The 22,873-nt window shown below is 54.6% G+C and overlaps 1 protein-coding gene across 4 annotated transcripts in view; it reads left to right on the forward strand.

The window, feature by feature from the left end:
• Positions 1-22,873, forward strand: part of TMCC2 (transmembrane and coiled-coil domain family 2) — a 42,291-nt gene that overhangs the window by 13,750 nt on the left and 5,668 nt on the right. For 2 of the 4 annotated variants that reach the window (XM_006159243.3, XM_006159244.3), the window contains exon 2: positions 782-1,300. In XM_006159243.3, the coding sequence (XP_006159305.1) occupies positions 782-1,300 (519 nt within the window). Of the gene's footprint in view, positions 1-781; positions 1,301-16,146; positions 16,381-17,078; positions 17,277-22,873 lie in introns of those variants that run through there. The other 2 variants (XM_014591952.2, XM_027776062.1) reach the window with 2 other exon arrangements.

Raw genomic sequence — 22,873 nt, forward strand, 5'->3', positions numbered from 1 at the left:
TGTTGTGGGCAGTAGTGTTTTTTTTTTTTTTTTTTTCTTTAAGAATTATTTTTATCTAACTTTATTTATTTTAATTTGACTAGAGTAAGAGAGAGAGAGAAAGTGAGAAAGCTAGCTACCAGGTTCGGGACTTGAACTGTAGTTGGCCATGTAGGAGTCTCGCACCCTTAACCACCACGCTACCTGCCAGTCCCACAGCAGGAGTTTTTAACAAGGTGCATTAAGCCTTTGCAGTTTGGTCAGTAAGAAAGAAAGGGGAAGAGATACAGGGTGGGTGGTTAGCAGTGTCTGCAGAACAGAATGACCTCACTGTATCTTCCTGATTTTCCCAGATACATGAGGCGTCTTTGGAATGGGATGGTCTGAAAGGGCCAGGGCAGCCTGAAGGAGAGTCGAACTTAGAAGGAGGGAAGGACTGGTGCGGGGGATCAGTCTAGAGAGATACAACCTCGTTGTGAGCCAAGCGAGACCTGTGTGTACAACTCAGCTGTAGACGGAAGTCTGGAGAGCGTATTTCCTAGAGAACCCAAACCCGCGTTTTGATTGGGAACATCCCGAGAGGAAGCTGGAGGAGTGCATTTCCTTGGAGATGAAAGTATGGGCCTGGGTTTTGCAAGGTGACCTTGTAGGAGTAAGAGGTCATCTGTGGGGATCCTCCAGCTTTGGGCAGCTCTAGTCAGTACCTTAGTCTTCCAAGGACAGACCCTTCCCATTCAACCCCAGCTGACTAGGCCTTCGGAAGCTGTCCTCTCACCACAGTTCTTTACCTCTCCCCCTTAAGAAAATCCAGCAGCTCTCAGAGGGCTCCATGTTTGGCCACGGCCTGAAGCACCTGTTCCACAGCCGCCGCCGGTCACGGGAGAGGGAGCACCAGGCGTCTCAGGATTCCCAGCAGCAGCAGCAGGGCATGTCGGACCATGACTCCCCGGACGAGAAGGAGCGCTCCCCGGAGATGCACCGCGTCTCCTATGCTATGTCCCTGCACGACCTGCCCGCCCGGCCCACCGCCTTCAACCGCGTGCTACAGCAGATCCGCTCCCGGCCCTCCATCAAGCGGGGTGCCAGCCTGCACAGCGGCAGCGGGGGCAGCAGCCGGCGCACCAAGAGCAGCTCCCTGGAGCCTCAGCGCGGCAGCCCCCACCTGCTGCGCAAGGCTCCCCAGGACAGCAGCCTGGCCGCCATCCTGCACCAGCACCAGTGCCGGCCCCGCTCCTCCTCCACCACTGACACTGCCCTGCTGCTGGCCGAGGGCAGCAACGTGTACCTCCTGGCTGAGGAGGCCGAGGGCATCAGCGACAAGGTGAGGGGGGACAAGAGGGCGGGGGGCCAACTCAGTGGCACAGGCCACTTGCTGAGGGCGCCGGCTTGGGACTGGGAGAGCTGACCTGGGGCCCTACCTTGCGTGCTGACATCATGCCATCTGCAGAGTTATCTGTGCTGGTTGAGTCAGAAGTATGACTATGCCAAAAAGAAGAGATGATCCCCCAAGTGGCTATATTTTTGTTTGCTTAGGGTTTGTTTTTGTTTGTTTGTTTTCCCCAGAATGATATTTTGCTCAAGCTGATGTTGATTTTGGTTTGTTTTCATTAAACCTGCTATGAAGAGGCAGTAAGTGTGATAGTTGGAAGCACAGACTTGAACCATCTCTGGTTCTGCCACTTCCTCATTGCTTTAGTCACTCAACCTCTCTGTACCTTAGTTTAACCAACCAAAAGTGGAGTTAATCTCAGCAGAGGTGCTGCAGCATGAAATGAGCTGGTATGTGCAAATACTTGGAAGAGAGTGAACACAGCATTGTTTTGGTTACTGCCAGCCATACAAGGGAGGGGAGAAATTCACGAAGCGCTGTTTGGAAAGGAGAAAAGCTAGTTTGGCACTTCATCAATTTATTTTTCCCTTGTTTATTCATGTGACAAATATTTCTTGAGTGCTGATTATGTGCTATGAGAATGGACATGCTGGTGGTGTGTCTCATGGTAGGCATGTCTAGAGAAGAGACAGATGGGTAAATGGACAGGGCAGGGGGATAAGGTGGTGGCACATGCTAGGGACCTTCAGGGGAGAGTGGGCAGTAAGAGGAGAGAGAGAGAGTTGGCCAAGACCTTCTGGAAGAAGCCACTGAACTGAACCTCAATGAAGGTGTATAATTTGGCCAGGGAAGACCAGGGGAAGGGGGAATGAAGGGCATAGCATGAACAGAAGCTCGTGAGCTGGTGCCGGGGCTCCTAGGGGTTCATTGTGATTGGAGCATCCAGGACTTTCAGAGACTGATGGGCCAGATCACACAGGCTTTGCCATGTTGAGTCTGGGAGCTGCGTGAAGCCTTCGAAGGCTGTTAGGCAGGAAACTTGAGGGAGGAGGTCCCTCAGGTCTCAGTGTAGACAGAGATCGGAAAGGGGGCCAGGGTGGAGTCAAGGAAACTATTTGTGGAGCTTTTGCAGTCTAGGCAGCAGTGGTGGGGATGGCGGGGAGACAAGTTTGGGAAACACTGGGGAGTCAGAGTCAGTGTAGGTGAGAGCGTGGTCTGGGGAGCAGGAAGGGCAGGAGCAGTGAATGACACCGAGGTTCCTGACTCAGCAGCATCGGGGATGCGGACATTCTCAAGCTGAGGAATCATGGGAGAAGGGGCACATTTTGGGCGGAGTTCAGTTTGGGACCTGCTGGGTTGCAGATGCCTTTGGGAGCTGTCTAAGTAGAGAAGACCACCCGGCGGTCAGGTTTTTGGGGTAGCAATTGGGCTAGGCCAACACCCTGGGAGTGCCCCTGGGAGGTGGAAATAGTGGGCGTGGATGGGATCCTCAACAGGGCATGTGTCAGGTGAAAGAAGGTCAAGGACAGATGATCTGATCTAGAAGGGGACAGCCAGGCCTAGGCCTGAAAGGGAGCCTCCAGGTGTGTAAGAGTGAACCTGGGAGAGATGACTGAGCCAGGAGGAGGAGGAGGAGACAGTCAGCCGAGGGAAGTGCAGTGGAGGTGGCAGTCAGGTCCAGATTGGGGAAGTGCACCAGCAGAATTGGGCTTGGGGCAAGAGCCTGTCCCGGTGGACTGAGGTAGTGGAAGTGGAGGCAGTTGGGTGGCCTGGCTGGGGAGGAGGGGTCACTAGGACAGCAGGCGGAGGCAGGCCGTTCCTGCTGGGTTTCCAGGAGGGGAGGAGCATTAGCACCTATGCATTATCAGGAAGGGCCGTGTTAGGGAGAGACTGAAGATAGCAGTGAGGGGGGACAGTTGTCATTGCGGTGAGTTCAGTGAGCAGGTGAGAGGGGACGAGACCCAAGAGTCAGGGTCCCTCTTGGTCACATAGAAGGTCACCTCTGGGAGGCAGAATTCCTCGCCTGGTGTTCATTTTCATTGGGATACAACCAGAAGTATGACTGTTTTTGGAGAAAGTGGGGGAGGGACGTGGGCTGGCCCAGGGAGGCAGGACGGTGTGTCGCAGCAGAGCGAGGCTCTGGGCAGGCACATGTGGGTAGCATCTGGTGCAGAGGCCTGGGGCGGAGACTTGCAGTCATGCTGACAGCACCTGGTATTGTGGCATGTCTTCCCCAAGTGGTCTTCAGCTGCCGGAGCACAGGGGCAGAGCTGAAGGGCTAACAGACTGACCAGGGGTGAGGGCTGCTGGGAACGTGCTGGAAGGTCAAGAGTGACAAAGGAGTCGGGGTTGGGTCAGACAGCGCTCAGAAGGTTAGATCCCTGAAAGCTTGAGCTGGCAGAGAAGGGGCGGGATGAGAGAAGGTGAATGCACACGGGGGAAGGAGATGGGGGTTTGAAAGGAGCTGAGGAGCTATAAAGAGGAGAGGCAGGAGAGGCCTTTGGAGTTTAAGATTTTGGGGGAAGGGGACTAGCAGGTGATGTAGTGGTTAAGGCGCTGGACTCCCACATGGCTGACTGCATGCAGTTCAAGTGCTGGACGTGGCAGCTTGCCTTCTCACTTTCCCTCTCTTTCTCTCTCTTTGCCCTATAACAAAATATAAAATAATAATAATAATAATTAAATGCTAAAAATAAATGAGAAGATTTTGGGGGTGGGATAGAAAAGACGGGTTGGGGTATACTGATAGAGCATAGCAGACGAGGAAGGATACATTTTTTTTGGGGGGGGTAGAGGTTTTTCCTTAGGGCATGTGCATAGGCTAGAGAGAGAGAGACAGAGACACTGAGAGGGAAAGTGAGAAATCACCCCCTAGGGGGGATGGCTGCGCCACAATCCCTTCTCCTCCATTCTCCTGCTGGGATCTTGGACATACAAGCACACGCGTCCAACGTGAGTTTCAAGCCACTGGGTCTGGAACTCGAACCACAATTGACCGTGTGGGAGTCCAGTGCCATAACTGCTACGTCATCTGCTGGCCCCAGGAAAGGACTCTTTTAAGAGGGCAGGAGCTGAGAGGTTAGGCTGGTCCTGTGACTGCCTAAGATGCAAGATGCCAAGCCTGGGAACCAGGGGACGTGGAGCGGGAGATGTTTGGGAGGGAGGCAGCAGGTGGCTCTGGTGAGTGGAGGGCAGGGGTGGGTAAGGCGAGGGCCTCAGGGGAGGGTAGGCCTGTCCATGAGGGTGCAGGTGACTCCCAGAGCAACACTGGGTGTGTAGGATGCTGGTCGTGCACCAGAGTGCATGGAATGTGGGAGGAAGAGTCTTCTGGGTGAGAGGGGGCCCCTGGGGAAGTGGAGCTGAGGGCCCGCAGGTGAACCGTGTTCCCCCGACTGCAGCCAGGAGGCTTCCTGAGTGGAGGGGAAGGGGAGCGGGAGAAATGATGACTGACCAGAGAGTCCTCCGTTTGGGGACAGGAGGCCTAGGAAGTTTGTTAGTATCATGGTTTCCAAGGAAACTCGGGCATAAAGTTCTTTCTACCGTGGAGCAGATACATCTCCCCACGTGGGACCCCGAATTTCCCTCACATGCACGGTTTCTCAAGTTCTGTGCGTGTTGACACTTGGATACGTGTGCAAGTTCATTCATTCAGCAAATATTTGTGTGTACGCTGTGTGCCTGGCGCTGCTCGGCTGCTCAGGTTTGCTTTTGCACTTTTCAACTTAGGAGGTGCTTTCGTAGACAGCACCTTGTGAGTTGATTAGAACAGTTGTGTGAGATAGAGAAGTCAAGTGGGGATACCCCACGTTTTGATAGGAAGTGGCGTCGAAGATGGGCTATGACTTGCTCAAGGCCACAAGCTCCGAAGTGACAGAGCAGGCGCTTGAACCCGGGTTTGCTGCCCCAAGCTAGGGCCCCTTCTGCCACGCCGCACAGCTGGGAGCCATAGGTGGTGATGAGGCACAGCCTCCACTGTGTTCCACACTGGGCATCCTCAGACCACGCTCGGGCATAACCAGCACCCTTGAGATGATTTTCCAGCTGTTTCTGACTGCCACCTGTTGAGCCATTTCATGTGTTCCATGAATGACCTTGGTTCTAGATTTCAAGAAGAAAGGACTTCCCACAGGGTTGTGGCCAATGACAGCCTCGCCTGACCAGCCAGCAAGTCAGCAGCTGCCCCGTCCTTTCTCCGGCAGCGCACTGAACATTTTCACTGTGTGTCTCCTCCCTGTTTCCCGCTCGTTCAACGACTATTTATTGAGCATCTGCTATGTGCCAGGCATTGGGGACACGGCTGTGAATTAAAGCAGAGCCCCTGTGCTCAGGGAGCTTACATCCTAATGGGAAGAGACAACCATTACATAAATGACTACCTAATACGTTCAGTGGTAACAAGGGCTAAGAAGCAAAAGAAAAGCAAGGTGAGGAGGCAGAGATTGGTGGGGGTGGACTTGCTGTTTGAACAGGTTGGTCAGAAAAGGCCTCTCTGCTAATACGGAGGAGTGAATCATGTGCCTCCCTGATGAAGAGCATTTCAGGGAGACAGACCAGTGTGCGCAAAGGCCCTGAGGTAGGAATGTGTTTAGGGTGTTCGAGGAACCCATGAGAAGGCTGGTGTGACAGCAGTGAACTAGTGGAGTGTATAGAATAGAAGTAGAGAATTAGGCAAGGTGTGAGGGGAGGGAAGGAGGGAGTGGGCAGAGCCGCCAATCAAGTAGGGCCCAGTAGGCCCCAAACAGGACTGGTGATTATTGTTTTCTTCGAGTGAGATGAGAAGTCACCAGAAGGTTTGTACAGATGAATGATCACTTTTTGAAAAAGATCGCTGTGGCCGCTGCTTGCAGAGTGTCTACCCAGAGTGAGCTGGGGCGTGAGCAAGGAGGCTAGTTAGGAAGCCGTTGGACTGTTCCAGGGCTGAGACCGTGGTAGGACGGGTGGAGGTGGGACAAAGGGGCCGGATTCTGAATTGGCTGCAAAGATCAAGCCACAAAGGTTTCTGATGGATTGGATATGGGGCATGACAGAAAGAGAAATCAAAGGCGGCTTGCAGGTTTCCAGCCTGGCAGCTGGAAAGAAGAACTTGCCAGTAATTGAGTTGGCGAAGCCAGCACATGGAGCAGGTGTTTGGCAAGGGCCATGGGGGGCAGAAATCGGCAGGTTTGGGATACCTTCAGTTTGAGATGTCTATTAAACATCCACGTGGAAGTGCCAAGTTAAGTAGTCAGATGTACGAGTCTGGAGTCCTGGGGAGAGATCCAAGCCGGAGGCATAAATTTGGGAGTTGTCAGTGTATAGATAGTATTTTAAACATGGGACAGGACCATTTGCAAGCCTGGCTTCCACGGGGGAGAAGACTCTTCTAGGCCTGAGATCTGGTTGCGTTGGCTGAAAGGAAGGGCCCCTCAGAATGAACCAGGTTGCTCAGCCCTCACTGAGCAAGCACTCTGGGTGCAGCAGCAGCGGACAGGCCCCCCTGACAGGTGAGTCAGGGGGTTTTAAAACCAAATTAGGAAAATCCAGTCAAGCAAGGGACTCTGGTATTGCAACTGTTTTATGAGGAAGGAGGCAGGAAGGAAACTTAGACCTTGTAGCCTCTGGTTATCTAAGGTTCCCGTGAAGATTGGCAAAGGGTCAGCAGTCTTTGCTGCCCAGGAGTTCAGGGGCACGCCTGGGCACCCCGGAGCTCCTCTGTGGGGCTTTTCCATGTGACTTTCCATGTGTTTGGTCTTCACGCTGTCCCCGAGCTCTCTGGAGGGAAGGGAAGATTCTTTTCTCGCTGCCTATGGAAGATCACATGCTTGGATGACTTGCCTTGGGGGTGATTCCCAGGGACCGTGAGGAACATGGTGGCTCCTATAACTCTGTGTCCTTATTTGGAACTGTCAGCTTTGTTACATGCACTGCCTGGTGAATCTTAAGAACTTATCTATGAAGCATTATCTCCGTTTTGCAAATGAGTAGACTGAGGCCTAGAGGAACCAAGAGACTGCTTGCTTATGACACCCAGTGAGGAGACTGGATCCTGTGTTTCTAGTCTGTCTACAAGACCTGGCTGGGATCTAAAGTCACTAAAATGACCAGGGACCTCTTATTTATTTATTTATTTATTTGGAGAGGTTTTTACTATAGGGTGCATGCACTCACCAAAAAGACAGAGAGAGACAGACTGACAGAAAGCGAGAAATCACCCTCCATGGGGGATGGTCACGCTGCAATCCCTTCTCTTCCATTCTCCTCTTAGGATCTTGGGCATGCACACACACACGCCCGGCGTGAGTTTAAGCCACTGGGTCTGGGACTTGAACTGTGGGCGTGAGTTTAAGCCACTGGGTCTGGGACTTGAACTGTGGTCGACTACATGGGAGTCCAGTGACATAGCTGTTACGCCAACTGCTGGTCCCGACCAGAGACCTCTTGATGCAACATGCATAGGTGTAGGTTTTTCTGGGCCCAAGGAGGGTGACTCCCTTTACCTCCCCATCAGTTGTAGGCTTTCCTGACCTAGAGCTGTCCTTCTTGGGAATGGGTGTGGCCCTAGGGGTGTGAGGAGAGAGAGATGCTTCCGTATCCCAGAGGATAGGGGTCTCCCAGGCGTGGGCGAACCCTGCTCTGTCAGCTGACTGCCCAGATCCAGAGGCCACCGGCTGGTATGGGAAGCCCTGGTCTCTGGATATGAATAGGCGGCATTCTTCTCTCTCTAGTAAACACAGCCCCACATGCTCGCTGCGAGCTCCCTGGCGATTACTAGCATCTATTTTTAATTCATAAGCCTCCCCACTCCCCACACCCCTTGCCATTGTTTCGTTTTCACCAGCTGGCTTTCAGGGGCCGAGTCAGGGGCTGAGTTGCCGAAACACCCTGGAGGCAGCCTGAGCCCTCAGCTGGCCTGGAAAGGCCCGCAAGGCCCCACCACCCTAGGAGAAAAGGGGACCTGGAACCCGAGGGGAACAGGGTGTGACAGGAGACAGAGGGACTCAGCTCAGCCCTGGCCACCCTCTAGGCCGCTGGCTGTCTTTAGTGTTGTGCCCTCAATGGTTTCCTTGTCAAAACAAACAAAATGTCATCTCAGCCCCGCCCTTGTGCTTTCTGCTGTGTGACGCTGAGGTGGTGACCACCCTCTCTCTTCCATTGTACAGGGGAAACTTAGTCATTTGTTGGTGCACCAGCGCATCGCAGGGGACACCCAGTTCCCTGTCTGTGTTGTCTTAACCTCTGGGGAACCAGGCCGCGGGCTGGGGAAGGGGTCTCTGTAAGTCCAGTGCAGACAAAGTTGGTCCACCTGGTTCTTCAGGAAGCGGAGAGGGCACATCCCCTTCTCCTTTCTGAGCAGCAGTTCCTGGAACATGTAGGGTCAGAGTCTCATATTCCTCCTCCCACCTCTCCCGTGCCTGGTAGGGCATAGCTTCCCCTCGGCCTTGTTCAGACCTCTCTGTACCTGCCCCAGGCCCCCTCCCACTCTCGCTGTCCCCGGCTTTGTGCAGCACCCCAGCTGGAGGGTGTGGGGAGTGGGCAATGCAGAGGTGTTGGGCCTCGGCAGCTCTGCGGGCCAGCCCTGCCCTTGCCCAGCCACCCCTCCCTCCAGCCCAGTGGGCTGAGCCGCATGTGGGCAGCCTCAAGAGACTGAGGAGGTCCTTGGAGCAGGAGACCTTCTACTGATGGGCGCACTCACTGCCCCTGGCCTTGGAGGGCCAAGAGCTGCCAGGTGGCTGGGCAGGCGAGTGGCGAGGGGGAGCCACGATGTCCTTCCCCATGGCCTCATGGAGGCGTTATCTCTAGGCCCCAGACGGGGAAACCGGCAGGGTTTGCTCATCACCTAAACCCGAGCAGACCTCATCCAGTCCTCCCGGGACTCTCCTCAGCAGATTTATCCAACAAGATTGCTCCTCTGCCCTGGCACAAATAGACACCCTTGTTTACTCTGAGCCATGGCAAGTGGGGGGCCGCCCTTAGCCCTTGGCTCCTGCCAGGAAGACTGAGATTGGCAGCTGCCCAGTGGTCCTGGTTTATTTGTGTCTGGCAATCTGCTGGTCCAGAGTTGGGTGGGGCCGGCTCGGCTGAGAGAGGTTTCTAGACATGTCCCCTCGCAGCTGGGGAGGCGGACCATCCAGCCCGGGGTCCCGGATGTGCCCGAGCTCGCAGGCCTGGCTACGTGAGAGGTGGAAGGGCTTTGTTCTAGGGTCCGGCTGGTTCGTTCAGTCCATTCACACAAATGCACCCCTCGGAGTCCCATAGCATCCCACAGCTGCATGCCAGGTCTCTGCCAGCCTGTCCTCACACCAGGAGCCGGGCAGGACAGCGGTCTGCCTGCTCCTTGCTCCCCTGCCCACCCCATCTCCTCTGCATGGGAAGGTCCCTCAGGCAGAGGAGAGGCAGAGCCAGCCAGCGCTGTACCCAGCTGCTTGGCAGGCCAAGCAGGGCAGCTCTGCAACTTGCCGCGGACCGTTGCCTCCTGCGTCAAGGATCCGAAGCCCCTATTTCCCAAGGGCCTTAGCACCCCGGCACAGCTGTGGACCCGTGTGTGCCCCCAGTTCTTCCTTCAGTCTGACTTGAATCCCTCATGTTCAGGGGAAGCCCCCTTCCTTGGAGGGGTCCTGTCCGAAGAATGAGGACCATCCTAGCCTGAGGACTGACACCTGAGATCATGCGCTGTAGCACCCCCTTGGCATATAGCACAGAACTGGGGCGCAGTTAACTGCCCCAGCTGGCGGCTGGCCTCTGGAGTTGCCCCGAGCCCTCTTCCCCGAGGCTGCCCTGACTTTCTGGGTAGACGGTATCAGTGCTGTCCAGAGGAGCTCTGGCTTCCAGAAGTAGAGAAGTCCCCAGGGTGGGGGTGACATTCGGTAGCACCCAAGTTCCTAGCCAAGGCCTGAGATCATGCCTTGTCCCTAGCTCAGGTCCAGACCTCATAGGGGACCCCTGTGCCTCTCTGTAGCCCCATGGCTGAGATGGTGCCAGCCCAGACACAGGTGGGAGACGTGGGTCAGGTATCCGCCCTTCAGCCTCAACGCCCCTGGACACAGTCCAGCACTGCCCAAGCAGAAGGAGTGCTCAGGGCTCGGGTGTCAGCCCCCCAATGCTAGAGCCGATAGCAGTCGGCAGCAAGAAGAGCTCTGGCCTCAGGTTCCAGACCGTGAGGAGCCGGTGCCGCTGACGTGGGTGTTGGCCATGGGAGTTGGCACGGGTCTCCCCAGCTACCGAGCACATTCTTCCCTGGATCTGCCACATCCCTGAGATGAGAAATGTGACCCAGGTCCCCTCAGGTGCCAGATGAGGCAATGGAAATATGACACCGTGAACCTGATGTCGGCAGCAAGAAGAGCTCTGGCCTCAGGTTCCAGACCGTGAGGAGCCGGTGCCGCTGACGTGGGTGTGGGCCATGGGAGTTGGCACGGGTCTCCCCAGCTACCGAGCACATTCTTCCCTGGATCTGCCACATCCCTGAGATGAGAAACGTGACCGGGTCCCCTCGGGTGCCAGATGAGGCAATGGAAATACGACACCGTGAACCTGATCCCCGCTCTGCCTCTTCTCGCTTCTCATAGGCGCAGCTTGGGCTTTCTCTGTTTATACCCACGGGCCAGGCCGCCGACACAGAGTGGAGATGGATGTTCACACTCCACCGCATTCCCTCTAGGCTCGGGAACCAAGGACTCCCCTGAGCTCTCGTGGCGGGCTGGGGGCCAGAGTGCAGCTTCTGGGGACAGCAGCCCTCGCCCGCCTCCCTTCTGTCTCCAAGGACAGGCACTAGGGCGTTTAAGCAGCCTGTCTGGCAGCTCTCAGCGCCTCTAGCCCCTGTTCCCAAATCCTCCAGAGGCTGCCTCAGTTGCCCCCTGCACCCTGCCGCTTGTCTCCTCTTTGACCTTCCTCAAGTCTGGCTCTGGGCGCTCTCAAACTGCATCCCTTTTCTCCTCCTTACAGCTCACAGACGCCCCACCCCCTGGGACCCCAGGTCTGGCAGGGTGTCCAGAGCTAGTGAATAATTCAACGTGCTCAGCCAAGCTCAGTCAGATGCAGGCTGATACCGTGACCAGGAGGCCTCCTTCGGGTGGCTGGAAAGGCGAACCCTGCCTTGGGAAGACAAGTGCGCTGTAATACTAACTTCATTATATAAGGTTTCTTCATTGCCTGAGAAGGCAGCATCAGAAGTCTACTGACTTGGGGGTTCCGTGGCATCGTGTGCCGGTCATGGCCCTTTGAAAGGCCCCCCTGGCATCCACAGTTGAACAGATTGCCACGGTTTGCAGAGAGCTTTCACACACGTTTCTTATTCAATCACATCAGCTCACGGCAGGCTCTGAGCCCTTGAGTCAGCAGGAGCCCACAGAGTTCTGTCTCAGTCGTCTGCCTTTAGACAGGAATCGTTTTAAATTATTCTTGGCAACTAGGGTAGGGTGGAGGGCACTCTGCTTCCTAAAAATTGCCCAGAAAGGACAGGCTGCATCCTCTCTGGGTCACTTCTTCATGGGCCTGTTCCCAGTGTACACCCTTCTGGGGAAACAGTGCCCATAAAGGCATGAAATCACCCGTCTCTTCTATCTGCGTGGCACAAATTTTGATTTGCCTAGCAGTGACCTAGATAAGTGGTCCTCCCCACTGCCCGGGATCTAGACTCATGTCTGCACCCAAGGACACCTCACACAGCAGCAGCAGGCCAAAGGCCAATGACCAACAGCTGGGAAACAGGGTCCCATCCCCCTGGCAGCAGCTGAGAGGCGGCCTGGCCTATGCAGTGCAGCCCTGCAGCCCCTCCAGGCTGGCCCCGTCTGTCTGCATCCCAGCTCACGTGGCTGTGCCTCTCCACATGCTGCTAGGAAACGTGCCCACCTTAGCTGCCCTCACGCACGCCAAAGAACGCGGACCTTCCTAATTTCCACAGGGGAGGAGAGGGCTTTTTGGTAAGACGGGTTTCTAAGAAGATTGGCTCTGACTGTGTTTGAAAGTGAGTGCTGGGGGAGGGACCTCTGAATGAAGGCCACTTGCCAAACCTCCTTTTCTAAGAGGGCTTGGCGAGCATCAGTGAAGCTGCCAGCCTTGCAGGGAGGAACCTGCACTGGGAGGTTTTCACAGCAGCTTTCTTGAGGCCTCACCTTGCATTCTAAGCTACTAAATTTGGCTGCTTCTCAGCGTTGTTCTTTGCTCCAAAAGCCTAGGATATCTCAGGTTTCTCATCCCTCAGAGTATGTGGTTTGTGCTGCCTTTTTTTTTTTTTTTTTAAAAGAAAGAAAAAATTTTCAAAAGGGGAAAGGGAAGCCGAGAGGTTAGTGAAGCTGCCAGCCTTGCAGGGAGGAACCTGCACTGGGAGGTTTTCACAGCAGCTTTCTTGAGGCCTCACCTTGCATTCTAAGCTACTAAATTTGGCTGCTTCTCAGCGTTGTTCTTTGCTCCAAAAGCCTAGGATATCTCAGGTTTCTCATCCCTCAGAGTATGTGGTTTGTGCTGCCTTTTTTTTTTTTTTTTTAAAGTAAGTAAGAAGATTCTAAAAAGGAAAGGGAAGCCGAGAGGTTGCTCCAGAGGCGAGGACCACACAGGAGGCCCAGGGTCTATTCCTTATCCTACTCCAATGGCAGGCCTAGTGGTGTATGCGGGAATCCCTGTGACTCAGGAGGCAGAGGCAGAATTGCAAGTTTGAGGCTGGCCCAGGCAGCGTGATGACACCCTGCCTATAAAACAGCTGGGTGTGGTGGCACCTGTAGAGCCTGTAGTCCCAGCTGGCAGGCTGAGGCAAGCGGATCACCACAACGGAGACTCTACCTTGGAATACAATTTTTAAATTAAATTAAACTTAAAAACAAACAAACAAACAGAAACAGGTCCAGCTGGGTGGTGCAGGCAGTAACAAACTGAACTGCAGTGGAAGCTACATGGTCCACCCGGGCTCAGATCCCTGGGTTGGCCTGAAAGTACACTGGGTGTGTGCTTGCATTGTGTAAGATCCTAAGGAGCTGGAGGGCGGGCTCCAGCTTGTGCTCTCTCTCTCTCTCTCTCTCTCGCTCATGTGCACATGTACTCTCTATCATGAATAAAATAAGTAAACATTGAAAAAAAGGGGGGTAGAAGGAAATAAATAATAACTAGACAAAGGAAAAGAAGAAAATTTAATGTTTAAAGTTTATTTTAAAAAGAAGTGGCATGGCATAAAAGAAAGAGGAAGAAGGATGTGGAAGGAAGAACTGAAGGGGAACCCAGTAAAGGAGACCTGCCAGACATGCAGAGAGAAGCCTGCGCCCAGCACCCGGGCTTCCTTCCAGCCTCTCCTCCCAGGACAACGAGAGCCCATCTGTCACCCCTGGTCTCAGGCTCCACTTGGGAGGGTGGGTAGAGGAGGCCAACAGCCCCCTGCCGTAGCTCAGCTGCTGGTCCTGATGGTGCCACCCTGTCTTGACGGAGATATGGCCTCCTCCTCAGCCAGGCCAGAGGGGGGCGGCGGGGGCAGACTTCCTAGCAAGCATGCATGGTGGTGTTTACCCGACACTCCTTTGCGTTGTGGCTCCTGGCCTTCCAGAGCCTGTGGCTTTAGTGCATGTGGCAGCTCTGCCCAGGTCTGCCTGCCGCCCTCTCCACTTTCCTCAATTAGGCAGCTGCTTGTCTGGCATTACTGTTCCAGGCCAAGACTTTCAGGTACTGTCTGGAACACTGGTGTGTGTGTACTTCATATGTGCTAGGGGAGCTTCAGGACTACTCATCCATTTTAATAAAAGCTATGATGTGGGACCAGAGATGGCATAGTGGTTATGTCACTGGACTCCCACCTGGCTGACACAGTTCGAGTCCTGGACCTGGCAGCTTGAAACTCACACCAGGTGAATGTGCATTCATGCAAGATCCTGCAAGGAGAATGAAGAAGGGCTTGCAGTATGGCCCTTCCTCCTGGGGGATGATTTTTTCGCTTTCTGTCTCTCTTAAAAAAATAATAAATCTCAGGGGTGGCAGGTGGTGTGGAGGTTAAGGGCGCCGACCACAGTTTGAGTCTGGACCCGGCAGCCTGCTTTCTCACTTTCCTTCTCCCTCTCTTCCTCTCTGGTGAAATTAAAATAAGTAAATAAATAAATAAATACAGCTGAATAAGATAATTAAAAAAAAAAAAAAAAAAAAACTATGCTGTGTCATGCGCTTCCACTGCAGCCCTGACCTGATCCTATGTGGCATTTGCAGCTCAGAAAATGGAGACTCGGCGGCAGAGACTCTTCACGCTCAGGTCACTCACGCTCCCCGTCTCTCTCTCTCTCTTGAAAGTTTTCTTTATCCCATGAGTGAGAGTGACAGTGATACAGCTCCCCCGCTGAGGTCTCAGTGCTGCAATCCACCCTCAGCTTGCACCAGCCCCAGATCACGGGCACACGCGTGCCCAGCATATGTAGGGAGATCTCCGATGCGAACCTGGAACCCTCCAGCACTGGTCAGCCTCTCAGGGCGTTGTGTTTTACTGCTGCACCCCTGACTGGCCCCACGCCTCCACCTCCGGCTGCCCTGGTCTCATCTCTGCAGCCCCTTCCTCCAGGCTGCTGCTTTGCAGATGCTCCTGTCACCTCTTATAGCTGTGAAGGAGCAGGGACAGGGCCTGTCAGGGCCACGTGGTTAGCAAGTGGCAAGGAAAGGAGTCAACCCAGGTCTTCTGACTCCTAAGTGCTGAAAAACTGAGCCAGCGCCCAGGGAGCCCAGCCTCAGCACGTCCCCCTGCCAGACACATCTGGCCCCAGCTGTTTCCACACTCTTCCCATCGCAGCTGTGGATGCCGAGCCTCAGAGCCTCTGGTGATTCTGCCAATGTCCCATAGCAAGTATAGACCTGCTCAGTATAAAGACATGATCAGATTCACAGAAGAAAACGTCTCCCTCCTGCTGGCTTGCCTGACAGACATCCCCCTGGTCCCTATCGATTCCACTCTCTTAGCAGATTATTGGCTCCCCCGCTCCTGTTTCGCACAGTTCAGTTATGGCGCTGGTGGGTAAGCTGCTCTGGGAGAGGCGCTGAACCTCCCATTAGGGAGATGCCAGATGCCTGAGTTGGGGGACCCTCTCTCCAGCATCATCTTGGAGGTACCACGTGGCCTTGCCTGAACCTCTCTGCTGTTTCTGGGCCTTGGTGATCCCAGGCAGCCTGGGGAGTGAGACCTTTCCTGCAGAGAGCCCAGGGCTCTGCTCACTCACCCCCTTCCCACGCCCAGACTCCTGCTGCCTCTGCGTTCTCCTCCTCCTCTTCCTCTTCTTTCTTGCTTAGAAGAAAAGGTTAAAATTCTCAGCTTGGTGGGGCCTAAGGAGGGGCCAGGAAAGGTGTGTCTTGCTACCTAGGACAGAACTGCAATAGACTCCTGTCTTCCACTGCAGCTAAAGGAGTCGTTCTCCAGTGCAGATATTGAGGGCGGGTCAGTCTTAGAGTTGGCAGAGCCAAGGGCCCAGGTAGACATAAGCTATGATCCCCGCCTTCCTTACAGTATTATATGGGAGCAAGACCTTTATGCCAGAGGAACAGTGTTTAATGCCAAAGTATAAAGACAGAGCACCATAGGAGGGAGAGCATTTGCAGGGGTGGGGCCTGCCCAAAGTGTTTCCTGACCCTTCAGGTCAGAACTGGCTCCAGACCTTGAGACCTATGCTTTTGGCAGGCTCCTGTCCTCACAACCCCCAAGGCATCAGCCACCACAAATATTTGTACGGTTTCCATGAGCCCAGGGTGTGGGGACTCCCGATCTTGGTGATCTGGGCTGCAAGTCTGGCACCGGCCCCCGGAGATAGCACTGGGCCCTTCTTATCTCATGGCACCTTCTTGAATTTGGGACTGCCCCATCACCGTGATCCATGTTGATGCTCAGTATTTAAGCTCCAAGTCCCTTGCCAGGCACAAGTGAGTGCAGAATCCACATCTTTGAACGGTGATTCTGCCTCCGGAAGCTGCCATTAGAGACCCCTTGGGAAGCTGCCATTAGAGACTCGGCAGGCCCAGGACTACTGGCCACCCAGCCCTGCCTCGGTGCTGGCTCTTCTCTACTGTGGACCTCTGGCTCCCTCTGCTGGCCACTGTCAGGATTTCCTGCTGGCGCTGTCATGAAGTCCAAGGGGGAAGAGACTGCTGTGAGTTTGCCATCCTGTTCTGTCTTGGGTGTATTTGCCTAGGCAGTGCTGTGGGAGGGGAAGCAGAAGCTAGTGTAGAAGTGGCCACAGGAGTGTCCAGAGCTAAGAGTGGATTTCTGGGGTCGCAGGGCAGAGGAGTTCCCTGAGCAGGCTAGCTGTGGTTTGATTACTGCCCGGATGATTAGAGGAGGGAGGCCTCCTTGGGGGTGCAGGGCAGCAGGGAGAGAGGGCGAGGGTTCTGGGTGGGGCTGGTTGTTAGGATGGCCAAGGAGCCCCCATCCAGGCTCTAGTCTCCTTGGCTTTGCTTTGGAGACCTGCTTCCTTTGCCAAAAGCCTGGCTGGGAGGTACTCCTCCACTCTAAGAGGAAGCAAGGGGTCTGTGAGCGTGTGCTGTGTGAGAGGCTTGTCTGGACACACGTGACGGGAGCAGGCTGGTGGGGCACATCCGGCTGCTGGACAGCGCAGGTGCACAGTTGTTCTGGGTCCGCGTGAGTGTGCACACACAGCCGATGCCCAGCACATTTGGGCATCCTCGGGCACCAGCAGCGGCTGGTCTTAGGGAGGGGCACCTCATCAGAGCACGGGCCTGCCCGCTCGCTCGGTGATCTTCCGTGTCCCCTGCCAGAAGGGAAGGAGCAGCCCGTGAGCCCCGGGGGAGGGGAAATCCTGCAGAGCAATCCGCCCCTAATCCCTGGGCTGGCCTCAGACGGGAGATGGCGGCTGCAGAACCTGGGGGCTCAGGCACACCTGCTCGCAGGCCCCGGCTTCCCGTGGCAAGTCCGGCGCTGCCCAGGGTCTGTGACCCTGGGGGCCTGGCACAGCCCTCCGACAGCTGGGCCCTTCGAGCCTCGGGCACCTCGTCACCAGCACGGCTTCGGGACACGGTGCCTGCACAGGTGAGGCCACGAGTGAGTGAGGGGTCCACTGGTGGGGTGGGGGTGGGATTGTGGGCGGGAGAACGCCGTTTCTGCAGGTCGTCAGGTGGGCCAAGCTTGCTCTCTGGCTGGGTTACGCAGCGAACTTGCGGGTGAGGGAAGGGAGGGGCCTTGGGCCGGCAAGTGCTGGGAGCCCCTTGGTCAGTACGGACCGATGCCTTGTGCATCCTGACAAAGATGCCACCGGAAACCAGCATGCGTGGCCCAGGGGAGCTGGGTGGCGTGGGAGGAGCATTCCTGGCTGTGGTCACTTCTCTGGAGAAGCGGTGACAGGGAGAGGGGAGTGGGAAGGTCTGTGAGCAATGATCCCAGTGACGCGGGGAGAGTCTGGAAGGAGCCAGGTGTGCGGGCATGTAGAGCTTCCAGATGATTCCAAGCATGAACCATGGAGACAACCCCATGGTGAGAGGGCAGCTTCAGCCCCCCTTCCCGCCGGGGGGTCTGTGTGGAGGAAGACAAGAAGAGCACAGGGCATTGGCGTGACAAAAGTGCTCTGTTCACAGCAGGGCTGGGCCGAAGGGGTTGAGGGGAGGGCGTCCTGAATAGTTTTGATGAGCACCCAGGAAAGGAAACAGAAAGAAAAGAGCCAGAAGCCGAAGACTGGATGAAGGGAGGGTCTCCACAGGAGAATAGCCCTCAGGCTCAGGGCAGGCAGAGGAACTCGGCCGCAGAGTGTGGGTGCAAGCCCACACCCAGTGCCCAAGTGTGGGGTGGGAGGTGGGAGCTGCACACAGCCTGAGGCAGGGGGCTGCTAGGAAGGATGCATGTGTTCCTGTCTCCCTGTAGTCTGCACCCTGGAATCCCCTCATCACCTCATGAAGTCAGTGAGGGCACCTGCCTTTTCACCCACTCTGTCCCAGGTGAACAGACCCAGGTATACACACTGCCCCCACCCCAGTGGGCCCGTTAAGTGAGCATTTGCCTCCCTGCCCCCTGGGCCCCAGGCACCACTGGGTCCACTGGGTGGGCTCCCTACCACCTCCATGCCACCCTCCCAGGAGTGCTTGGGTCTGGCCCACATTTGTCCATCAGGAAGAGAGAACCAGCAGGGGCCAGCCAGGTGGCATGGTGGTTAAGGTGGCTGGGTCCCACATGGCTGACTGAGTGGCTCAAGTCTCAAACCCGATGGGTTGAGGAACACGTTGGGTGCATGTGCGTGTGTGTGTGCCCTAAATCCGGAAAGGAGGGAGAGGTGGAGGAGAAAGGATTGTGGTGTGACCATCCCCCATGGGGCATGCTTTGTCTCTCACTCTCTGTCTCTCTCCAGAGAGTATACGTGCCCTATAGCAAAAACTAAAGAGAGAGCACCAGTGGCCTAGCAAGGCTGTGCATGCGGAGTTGGGACCCCTCGCCTTCAGGATGGAGGGTTGAAATTGCAGCGGGGTGTGCAGCTAGTGTGTGGGACTCCAGGTTCCCTCCCTCCTGGCTTCACCGTGAGGTTCAACTGCCCCTCTCCTGAAGGCGTTTAGCTAGCAATGGGTCCCCCTCCATCCTGGTCTGGGAATTAGTGGGAAAAGGGGCTCTGCTCTCCATCCCGAGAAGGCCCTGAAATCAGAGTCACGGGGCAGCTGTCAGCAGATTAGAGCATGCACGTGTCTGCTGAGTCACCCAGGCCTGACAGCCCCTGGCCACACTTGCCTGTGAGGCCTGGACCCACAAGAACTGACCTGCCTATGCGGCCTTGCCCTGTGTGGCCAGATGCACAGGCAAGTCAGGGTTGACACCCATTGTTTCAGGATGACAGGGCTGCCCTGCTTTCCTGAAGAGAGGCCCAAAGGTCTCCTCCTCCTTCCTCCCTCCCTCCCTCCCTCCCTTCTTTCCTTTCTGCCCCTCCTCCTCTTTTTCATATTCTAGTCTAAGAGTAACCTTAACATTGTCTTTCTGACTCCAGAGCAGATAACTGGGACAGGAAGGGCCTCTCTTCCCTGTCACCCTGCTGTGGGCACCCCAGCAGGAGCTCTCATGAATCAGCGCAGGGGCTCCCTGCCCCAGGGTGTGGGGTCACAGGTGCAGCACCCTCTGCAGGCTTGTGCTCTGGGAGCACGGGTGTGGCATGTGCACTCCATGCAAGTGGTCCTGGTCTCTATGGTCCATCTTTATTTAAGAAAAAAAAAAGAGAAATAATTATTTATTTAATTCCATTTGTTGTTATTATTATTTTTTAATTTGACCAGAGAGAGAGAGAAAGGAAAAGTGAAAAAGAAAGCCACCAAGTCTGGGACTCAAACTATGGTCGGCCATGTGGGAACCAGCACCTTTGACCCATGCCACCTGCTGGCCCGTCTATGGTCCATCTTGAAGAATGACGGATGCACTTGTATCACTGGAGAAAGAGGTCACGACTCATATTGCAGTTCACTTGGCTAGTACCCTTCCCTTCGTTCACCCACAAAGTGTCACTAAAGCCCGGACACTTTGTTCTAACATTGCCCACCCTGTACCTCTACTGTGGTTCAGGCTTCCAGATGGGTGTGCAAGGAAGAGCAGGTGCCCTGTGAGTGGGGCCAGCTTAACACAAGGATGCAAGGAGGTGGGAGCCCCGGGAATGCCACAGAGATGGGGCTGGGGAGCTCTGACCCGGCAGCTCCTGTAATCTGGCGAAGTGCCTAATCCAGCTTCACTTAGTGTCGCTGAGCAGGGTCAGGGAGGCGCGGCTGCCGGGCCACCAAGGCCGTGTGGAGGGGGTACTGCCAGATATGCATGGGCCAGGGTGAGTCTCATTGGAGCAGGAAGAGGAATTTGAAGGAGGAAGGAAAGGTCCAGCTCTGGTTCATCTGGAACATTCTTTCTTGGCCCTTAGTCTTTGTATAGGACAAGGCCTGTGGCCCCAGCCCTGGCTAATGGGGTCAGGCCACAGGCCCAGCTACCCTCCCTGCCATAGACCCTCTGTCATGGGACACTGGCTGGAGCTGCAGGCCAGGTCAGCAGAGGACCCTTGCCTTCCACACCCAGGCTGTGTGACTGTCACCTCAGACAAGGTCCAAAACATGTTCATCACCCAAAGGAACCCCCAACATGCTAAGCAGTCTTTCCCCATTCTCCCGCCCACAGTCCCTGGCAGCCACTAATCTGCTTTGTGTCTCTGTGGATTTAACTGTTCTAGTTATTTTATATAATGGAATCATTCACTGTGCAGCCTTTAAAAAAAATAATAAACTTGTACTTTAATTCCATTTTTTCCAAAGACTTTTTAATTCATGACGCAGCTCCCATGAGAGAGGAGAACCCCTCCACAGGACTTGGTCAGGCCACCTCCCCTTCCTGTAGTCCTCCAGCCTGCCAGGGTCCTGGGTGTGTGCACATACTCTCCGTGTGTGTTCAGGGTGATCTAACAGGGAACTCAAACATGGCTGGCATGTGGCTTCTTGTCCAGTACACTGCTGACGGTGCCACAGAGCCTGGGCCACTTGTAGCCTTTTATTTCTGGCTTTTAGCATGATGTTTTTGAGGTTCACCCATAGCATTATGGGTGAACTAGAAGGGAATGAAGTGACCACATACTCTATTATGTGGAATATCACATTTTGTTGACCTCTCCACTGTTCAGTGGGCCTCTGAGTTGTCCACTCCCTGGCTCTTGAGGTTAATGCTGTTGTGAACATTTGTGAACAGTTAGATGCATTGTTTTAATTGCCAGAGGGTTTGTGTGCTCACCAGAGAGACGGGTGGGGAGGGTGGTGAAGGAAGCAACTCCCAGTGGGGCGTGGTCATGCCACAATCCCTTCCTCACCGTTTCTCCATCCTGTTGGGATTTTGGGGCACGTACGTGTGCACATGCACCAGTTTTGCAAGCTGCTGGAGCCATTTGAACTGTGGTTGGCCATATAGAATCCAGCTCCTTTAACCTCTTGGCCACAGGGCTGGCCCAGGGAGGGCCTTCTGGATGCCTTCTGAGCTAAGTGCTTGCCAGACATCGGTTTGTGTCATCCTCATGAAAGACTTGAGAGTGGATGACCCCCGCCTCCTATAGGTGAGGACACTGAGTGAAAAATGGTGAGCTGGCTGTTGGTGACTAGTGCAGGAGGAAGAAAGGAGGAAGGGGCTGAACTGCACAATGGGGTTTTAGTGTTCATGACAGTTAGGCCTTGGGGGAGATCATGTGAGGGAGACTGAATTGGTTCCTTGGGTATGAAAGGTGAGACATGAAGAGGGGCTGGATGATGGCACAGCAGTAAAAGCGTAATGTTCTACAAGGCAATCCCACATGCGAGGTTCCTAGTTCAAGTCTGGAGACCTCCCTGAGGACAGCAAACACATGCATGCCCATTATCTGAAGCTGTCTGGGGGTGGATTGCAGCAGTGAGACCCTGCTGGGGGTGCCGTTTGTTTCTCTGTCTTCCACTTATGGAAGAAATAAACTTTTTTTTTTTTCTTTTCTGTTTCGTTTTGTTTTTAGAGAGGTTTTGGAGAGGTTTTTGCTATAGGGTGCATATGCTCACCAGAAAGACAGAGAGAGACAGACAGAAAGTGAGAAATCATCCCTCAGGAGGGATGGCCACGCCGCAATCCTTTCTCCTCCATTCTCCTCTCGGGATCTTGGGCATGCACGCACATGCACCCGGCATGAGTTTAAGCCACCGGGTCTGGGACTTGAACCGTGGTCAATTACATGGGAGACCAGCAACACAGCCATTATGCCAACTGCTGGTCCCCCCCCCCTTTTTTTTCTTTTTTCTTTTTTAATAGAGCAATGCTTTTAATCAATGTATTTATTTATTTATTATTTAGTTTTTGCTTATAGGGCACATGCGCTCACCAGAGAAAGAAAGAGATAGAAAGAGAGAGGAGAAGTCAGAAATCACACCCTGCCCCCACGGGTGGCCCCATCACGTTCTCTTCTGGAGATTTTGAAGCATGTTTTTCAAGCTGCCAGCTCAAGACTTGAACTGCACATTTACCATGTGGGATCCAGCTGCCTTAACCTCCACACCATCAGCTGACTCTGGAAGAACCAAATTTTTGTTATTGAGATTTTTGCTGTAGGGTACATGTACTCACCAAAGAGACAGAGAAACAGAACATGAGAAATCAGCCCCTGGGCAGATGGCCACGCCACCGTTTCTTCTCCAGTCTCTTGGGATTTGGGGCACTCACGGACACAGGCCCAGCGTGAATTTCAAGCCACTGGGTCCAGGACTCGACTGTGGTCAACCACCTGGGAGTCCAGCAATGTAATCCCTACATCACGTGGGGGCCCCAGAACTAAACTTTTTTTAACAAAAAGGAAAGAGAAGTCATTTTGAGGAGCAGAGTCCTGCAGACATGAACACGTGCTGGGAGGGCTGGGGGCCGATTGGGGAAAGGGCTGTCAGCACCCGCTAGGGAAGCCCACGGAGGAGCCCTCCGCCTAGCTCCTGGGTTTGGCCACGCTGTTGTTTTCCAATAACTTTGCACTTTGGCAGAAATCGAGCTGAGTGACTTCTGCCTGTAATTGGCATGGGCTGTTTCCGTCCAACACGTCAGACTAGACCACATTCTTTGTGTTTAACCCCTTCCCCCACATACACCTCACTCCGCCCTGCCCTTCCCCCAAGCAGGCGAAGAGCGAATGATCTGAC

This window comes from Tupaia chinensis, unplaced genomic scaffold (assembly GCF_000334495.1).
Source record: "Tupaia chinensis unplaced genomic scaffold, TupChi_1.0 Scaffold000627_1, whole genome shotgun sequence".
NCBI lineage: Eukaryota > Metazoa > Chordata > Mammalia > Scandentia > Tupaiidae > Tupaia > Tupaia belangeri.